The sequence below is a fragment of the Sciurus vulgaris genome (assembly GCF_902686455.1).
Source record: "Sciurus vulgaris genome assembly, chromosome: 11".
In the NCBI taxonomy this organism is placed as follows: domain Eukaryota; kingdom Metazoa; phylum Chordata; class Mammalia; order Rodentia; family Sciuridae; genus Sciurus; species Sciurus vulgaris.
In genome coordinates this window covers 16,696,174-16,703,845 of record NC_136472.1, presented here as the reverse complement: position 1 = coordinate 16,703,845, position 7,672 = coordinate 16,696,174, and the positions used below count along the sequence as shown (strand labels likewise).

General features: G+C 43.6%; 1 protein-coding gene across 1 annotated transcript; it reads left to right on the top strand.

The window, feature by feature from the left end:
• Positions 1 to 308: 308 nt before the first annotated feature.
• Positions 309 to 3,293, top strand: CLP1 (cleavage factor polyribonucleotide kinase subunit 1). Its single transcript, XM_079102335.1, has 3 exons — positions 309 to 448; positions 1,111 to 1,738; positions 2,181 to 3,293. The coding sequence occupies exons 2-3, from the start codon at positions 1,133 to 1,135 to the stop codon at positions 2,850 to 2,852; spliced, it is 1,278 nt and encodes a 425-aa protein (XP_078958461.1). The 5' UTR covers positions 309 to 448; positions 1,111 to 1,132; the 3' UTR covers positions 2,853 to 3,293.
• Positions 3,294 to 7,672: the final 4,379 nt, after the last annotated feature.

Below are 7,672 nucleotides of genomic sequence, written 5' to 3'. Positions count from 1 at the left end.
TGAATTGTGGACCAGGCAAGCAGGCCATCGTGGGGAGAGCCAGCGAGTGCCCCTTCCTTTCTGGCCGCCCTCGCCTTTCCTGGGCTGCAGGTGGGGCAAGACCCTGCAGCCAAGGCGCCTTGGAAGCGTCCGGGCCTCGCGCGGGTGCGTAACGGCCACGCCTTCCGCCGACTACATCAACAATACCTGCCCCACCCACCTCAGCCGTCACTGGCGAACAACCCCTAACTACATTTCCCAAAAGGCCGCGCGACGCGCGTGCGCACTCACCCGATCACGCCGGTACACGTCCCAGGGGGCGCAGCGCGGCCGCGCCTCCTGCCACTGCGCAAGAGCGGAACCGTGTTTGTTTCCGGCGTGCCTCTGGCGGAGCGCGGTTTGTAGTTGTGTGTAAGTCTGATCCGGGAAGGCTCCGGACGTTGCTTGTTCGTGCGTGAGGGCTGTGCAGGTGAGATGATAAGCTCGGGAACACAGATGTCGCCTTCTTGGGCCCGGGCAGATTTGGGGGTGTCTGCGACAAATGCTGGACCTAGAACTGTGTTCAGAAAGAATTTTTCACGCTCCCGCAGGCCTTGTTATCCCCTGAACAACACTGTATGTCAGGAAGTGGAAGTGCCCCCAGGTGACAGCTGAGGGGAAAAGCTTCAGAGGTTGATTGTCTAATGACACTAGCGGCAGTTGCTGGGCCAGGCCTATATTGTTGAGTCCAAGACCGGTGTTCTCTGCTTTGCATCCGGATGGCAGACGCCCTTTTCTGTGGACTTGAGTTTGGCATCTGTTGCCGCCTTGTCTGGAGTATGCCAACAGTGTTGAAGGGAACAATGAGGATGATAAACCTCTCGTCAGTTCCTGGGAGTTTTTCCTCAGAATGACGCCTGAGTCTTTCATTCAGCGAACTAATTGAGGTGCTTGCAGCTTGTCAAGCCCTATTCTAGGTACTAGAGATAGAGAGCAAACAAGAATGCCCAACCCTTACCTTCTAGTAAGTAGACAGAAAAGTGAGACTGATGGTAATAAAAAAATATGGTGGAAAAATAAAAGGGAAAATCTATCAGATTTTGAACAGAGGCCTAACTCATGTTTAGATCTGATACTTAATTTGTGTTGTAGGCACAGTGGCTACACAGAAAAGATGGGAGAGGAGGCCAATGATGACAAGAAGCCAACGACTAAATTCGAATTAGAGCGAGAAACAGAACTTCGTTTTGAGGTGGAGGCTTCTCAGTCAGTTCAGCTGGAGTTGCTGACTGGCATGGCAGAGATCTTTGGCACAGAGCTAACCCGAAACAAGAAATTTACTTTTGATGCTGGCGCTAAGGTGGCTGTTTTCACTTGGCATGGCTGTTCTCTTCAACTGAGTGGCCGCACAGAGGTGGCTTATGTTTCCAAGGACACCCCTATGTTGCTTTACCTCAACACTCACACAGCCTTGGAACAGATGCGAAGGCAGGCAGAAAAGGAAGAAGAGAGAGGCCCCCGAGTGATGGTTGTGGGCCCCACCGATGTGGGCAAGTCCACAGTGTGTCGCCTGCTGCTCAACTACGCAGTGCGTTTGGGCCGTCGTCCTACTTACGTGGAGCTGGATGTAGGCCAGGGCTCTGTGTCTATCCCTGGTACCATGGGGGCCCTCTACATTGAACGGCCAGCAGATGTTGAAGAGGGTTTCTCTATCCAGGCCCCTCTGGTGTATCATTTTGGCTCCACCACTCCTGGCACTAACATCAAGCTTTATAATAAGGTCAGAGCTGGAGCCAAAGGGGGTGGAGGGAAGGTCTGCTTTCAGGGTAAAAAGCTGTGGGGAAGTTCGGTAGCTAAAAACGCACACTTTTCTCTCTCATCTTATTGCTCCTACTCGTATTACTGCCACATGATTTCAGAAAAGGCAGTTTCAAATGTGTTAACTTTAGATTGCTAAACATTTTTGTGGACTTATTCTTAAATTTCCACTTAAGACATAAAACAGGAAGCATAAACAACGTAAAAATTCCATTTACAGGGTTAAAAATCAAAGACATTAAAAATGTCATTTTTGTGCTGGGGGTATAACTCAGTGGCAGAAATGGGTTTGTTTTCCACACAATCATCTTTCTTGGACCTCTAACCACTTACTCCGTAGAGGAACAGAATAGCCTTGAATTTTTCTAGTGTTTTTGTTCTCATCTTGATCCTTTCTTTTGCAGATTACATCTCGTTTAGCAGATGTATTTAACCAAAGGTGTGAGGTAAACCGAAGGGCATCTGTGAGTGGTTGTGTCATTAACACCTGTGGCTGGGTCAAGGGCTCTGGCTACCAGGCCCTAGTGCATGCAGCTTCAGCTTTTGAGGTGGATGTAGTTGTGGTTCTGGATCAAGAAAGACTGTACAATGAACTGAAACGGGACCTGCCTCATTTTGTACGTACTGTGCTGCTCCCTAAGTCAGGGGGTGTGGTGGAGCGCTCCAAAGACTTCCGGCGGGAATGTAGGGATGAGCGTATTCGTGAGTATTTCTATGGATTCCGAGGCTGTTTCTATCCCCATGCCTTCAATGTTAAATTTTCAGATGTCAAAATCTACAAAGTTGGGGCACCTACTATCCCAGACTCCTGTTTGCCTTTAGGTATGTCTCAGGAAGACAATCAGCTCAAGCTAGTACCTGTCACCCCTGGCAGAGACATGGTGCACCACCTACTGAGTGTTAGCACTGCTGAGGGTACAGAGGAGAACCTTTCTGAGACAAGTGTGGCAGGCTTCATTGTGGTGACCAGTGTGGACCTGGAGCATCAGGTATTTACTGTCCTGTCTCCAGCCCCTCGCCCACTGCCTAAGAACTTCCTTCTCATCATGGATATCCGGTTCATGGATCTTAAATAGAGATCAGCAAGAAGCCTTTCTTTCTGGAGCATAGAGATCTTCTGGCCATCACCAAAGACAAGTGGGCTGAAATATGAGAATCTTCTGAGATCAGCTAACCAGGAAACTAGATTACTAGAAAACATATATTCTACCTCTTAAAACAGGTGAAATCCTGATCAAACCCTGAATCAAAAGGAGAAACATGAAAATAAAATTGTTTTCTTATATCACCTAAGATGCCACTTTAAATTCTCTTAAGACCCTGCAGAATTACATTTCTTTCACTTTGCTACCATATGGACTTTTTTTTTTTTTTTTTTTTTTAAAATCACCACTTTATATTCTGTATATAGTACTTGCTATCTCATTTATCCAGGATGAAAGTGTGAATTTAGAGGGACTCCTTCTAATAAACTGCCAACTTAAAAAAAGTTTTTAATAAATATTTTTACCATCTCATAGGAGGTCTAATTTTTAAAATTTTTATTTTACCTAAGTGATATAGAAACATTGGAATGATTTATTGCTCAAATGCATAAAGGGAAAACCAAGAACCTGTGAGTCAAGCAAGTGAGTTTTTATGATGGTTCCCCTGAGCATTTAGGTAAATAGGTGGTAAATCTGTTTCACCCTGAGGGGTGAAAGAGGCTGGCAGTAATCAATAAGATGAGATTTCATATCTGGTGGTAGCTCATTTTCTCTCCACTGCAGTTAACTTTTTTCCTGTGTTGCCTATTTGATTGGAACCAGATCCTAAGTCAAAGTTTTACTTGAGCTTTCAGGTGGTAAGAAGCTGGGACAGCCCATTTAGTTTGAGCTCCTACGAATGACTGATGTCCCTAGTTTGTGCTTGGATTACTTATGTAGCTGATGGCATTCAGCCATTCCTTCTTTCCACAAATATGTAGGTTATTCCACAAACCTACTCTGCCAGGAACCATTCTAGGTGGAAAAGAAGATTTATAGTAAAGGATAAACAAACTTGAAAAGGTAAGTACTATGCAGAGATTTAAATTTGGCTATATGAAGCTAGGCACTGTGGGGCAGGTCTGTAATTCCAGAAACTTGGGAAGCTGAGGCAGGAGCATTTCAAGTTTAAGGTTATCTGAGCAACTTAGTGAGACCCTGTTTCAAAGTTAAAAATAAAAGGGCTGGGAACATAGGTCAATGGTAGAGTGTTTCAATTTGGTGACGAGGTAGTGATAAGGGGAGGTTACAGTAGATTGGGTGGTCAGGAAAGGCACTTCCAGAGCACACATTCTGAGTAAGACCTGAATGGCTAAGTGATGCGACAAAACCTTCCTGGTAGAGGAAAAGTGTAAAACCCTAAGAAAGGAATGAGTTTGATAAATCTGGTGAAAGAAATACCAGTGTAGTAGAGTGTAGGGAACCAAGACAAAGTAGGGGGACAGCAGAGACCAGAAAATTTAGGGCTTTTATAAATCAGGGTGAAGGACATAACGTTCCTATGTTCCTATATAAATACAACACCAGTGAAACTCCACATGATGTACAACCACAAGAATGGGATCCTAATTACAATAAATTATACTGTGTATGTGTAACATGTCAAAATAGTCTCCTGTCATGTATACCTAAAAAGAACAAATAAAAAATCAGGGTGAAGAATGGATTTTGTCCTAAGAGCAGTGCTTAAGCAGACAATTGATATAATCTGCATGTTTAAAAGATTGCTGCTGTGTGGAGGGTGGATTGTAGAGGCAGTGTAGAAGCAAGGGTACAAAATAGGATACTGTTGTGGTAGTCTCAATTGGAGAATTGATGGGGGAATTGGACTAGGGCAACAGGTGGAACTGGTGAGGCCTATCTCTGCTTTGGGCTGTTTTGAAGGTAGAATGGTTAGGACTTGATGAGAGTAATAAGGAAAGAAAACGGAATTAAGGATGATTTCCATGGGCTTTGCTTTAGTTTTTTTTTTTTTTTTTTTTTTTAAATAGCAATTAAATTGATTAGGAGATTAGGGAAACTCAAAGAGGAAGGCAAGGGAATAACAATGTTTTGGTATTGTTAAGTTTGCGCTATTAGTCATTCATATAGAGATGTAACAAATGGCTAGAATCTGAAGGGTTAGGAAAGTTAAGGCTGAAGGTTCATGAAAGCCACTGGTTCTATAGAGGGCATTTAAAACAGAATATTGGATGAAGTAATTTAGGGACTGTAAATGGAAATGAGAAGGAAGCAAAGGATGGAATTAAGAGCTCAAGCTGGGGCTGAGGATATACCTCAAGCTCTTAATTCTAGCCATGCACAAGGCCTGGGTTGGGTCCCCAGCACCATAGAAAAGGGGAAAAAAGCATAAAAGAAGCTAGCAAAGGATACTTTACTATGAATCTAGAAGCACTGATGTATTTCAGTATTGACCTTGAAAAGATTAATCTTGGAATGGTGTGGGTAAAAGCCCTGCTGAAATAGAATGAAGAGATAATATCAACCGAGGAAGTAAAGAACTATAGATAATGGGCACAGTGGTCCTTGCCTGTAATCCCAGGGGCTCAGGAGCCTGAAGTAGAAGGATTGTGAGTTCAAAGCCAGGCCCTGACAATTCAGTGAGACCCTCTCTCAAAATAAACAAACATGGACTGGGGATATAGCTCAGTATTTAAGAACCTCTGGGTTCAATTCCTGGTACAAAAATAAATAATTACAAGTCTTTTAAGCTTTTCTAAGAAAGGGCATTGAGAGGTGGGAGGAAGTGTGGGGCATATGGTGTGAAAGGATTTGTTTTTTAGATAGGATGATGCCTCTCCACAGCCTATAGATGGAGAGAAATTAATGATGGATATGGTATTTTCGACAGCATTTTTGTCTGCATGTTTAAATTTTTTGAAATAACATGTTAAAAATTAGGAAGAAAAAGCTGATGTGCAAGGGATGGAATTCAGCACAAAGGAGAGGATTGTCCTTTATCACAGGCAGACTTAATTTTTTTTTTTTTTGCAGTAGGTGGGAGATGCTAGGTTTTGAACTCAGCCTTGTGAAAGCTAAGCTAGGCCTTTACCACTAGGCTACACTCCCATCCCCAAGCAGAGACATTTCATAAGGACAGGAGGAAAGACAGCATTATTTGAACAAAGAGGTTTAAAAAAAGTCATTTGTGGTTTAGATGCAAAAGGGCATTCCTCTCTGCTGAGCTGAACTAAAAGTGACCCTGTGGTTTGCCATCTATAGGCACAAGAAAATGCAACTGAAGAAGGTTCAACATAGAAACCTACATTAGAAAAACTATAAGGAATAATTTGTGTGTGTGTGTGTCAAGCTGGGGATTGAATATAGTCTTGAACATGCTAGGCAAGTGCTATACCACTGAGCCACATTCCCAGGCAAGGAATAAACTTTAAACATCAGAGTAATATATTTCCAGTGTGATGATTTGGCTATTCCATTGTTTTAACCTAGATTACTTTTCAGAAGTGGCCAGCAGTTTAAACATTATGTTCTATGAAACATCCTTTCTAGGATATACTTTGCATGATTCATAACTGGACAAGAAAATAGAATCTCTCTGAATTTTGGGAGATGCCTCTTCTAGTGCTCATCCAGCTAAAAATGAGCTTGGTAATGGAGAATAGTCTAATGTTCCTACTGACCCAGAGGAGTTACAGTACCTGTGGATGGTGTAAGGCTGACTTTTTTTCCATTTAGCACTGTCTAGCCAAGATATATCACTAGTTACAGGTTCCTAGTTGAAAGCAGGAAAAGAAAAATGCCTGATTTGTGAAGTGTAGGAAATAAAGTCTTAAAATCCCAGAAAAATATAACAGAAAAATGAAGTTTGACTTCATCTTAAGCACAACATGAAGAGGTAGAAAATATGAGTAAAATAAATAGTTTCCAATAATATACATTTTATGATGTAAAGATTTTTAAAATACTAAAAAGAACTCTTGAGGGTATATTGCAATAAATGTTGGACTGAAATCTGTCAGAGAAGGAACTAGGTTAGTCCCTAAAAAACAATTAAGACTTTACCTTGCTACTTAATGCTTAAGTGTCAGAACCACCGTTAAACCACCAACATTGAAACCAAACCCGAGGTCACACAGCAGGATCTAGAATATTTGACACATCGGGAACCTGGGCTTCAGAGAAGTGACTGATGAGACACCTTTCTGAAGGGCTATTATGTAATAGCCAGAGCTGCTTTCAAATGAGAAATGGCCTCGAGTAGAATGAGGAGAGAGCATGTGGCATTGTGGCATTGCTATTGAGTTCACAGCTGGCTTGGGCTAATTAGGGCAAAGCGTAGCGCTGTGATCTACCGAGAGTCGGCCAGCAGCTCGCCAGGGACAGTAGCTATTCTAGAAAACCTTTTCAGCCTGTATTCTCAAATTGGGTGAGGTCAGGGATGCGGTCGCCCATCCCTGGTGCTGCAGTGGAGGAACTAACGAAATTAATCGGAGCCAACAGCCGGCTCGCACTCCGAGGGCTACCACCGCCTCAGATCGCGTGCACTCCCAGCACTTTCCTCCTACGGCTGGCACTGTGGCTCCAAGGCTCGCGCCCGATCTCCTTCATCTTCATCCCCGGCCCTTGTTTCTTCTAGTTGGGGCGCCCCCCTCCATGTGGGAGCCACAGCCCAGACCATTCCATCACCCAGGAATTCTGGGACTAGGGAACTTGAGGGACGGAAGACTTCTCCAGCAAGACTGTTTTAAATAAAGTTTTGGATATTAAAAAAAGAAGAAGAAGGGGGTGGTGGTGGAGGAGGCCTTACTTAGTTACCACACAGTTGGCCAATGCGTGAAGGGGCAAAGCAGGAAGACTGAGAGACCTATTGGTGATTGGTTAGTCTAGAAGCCTGTCTGGACTGTACCACA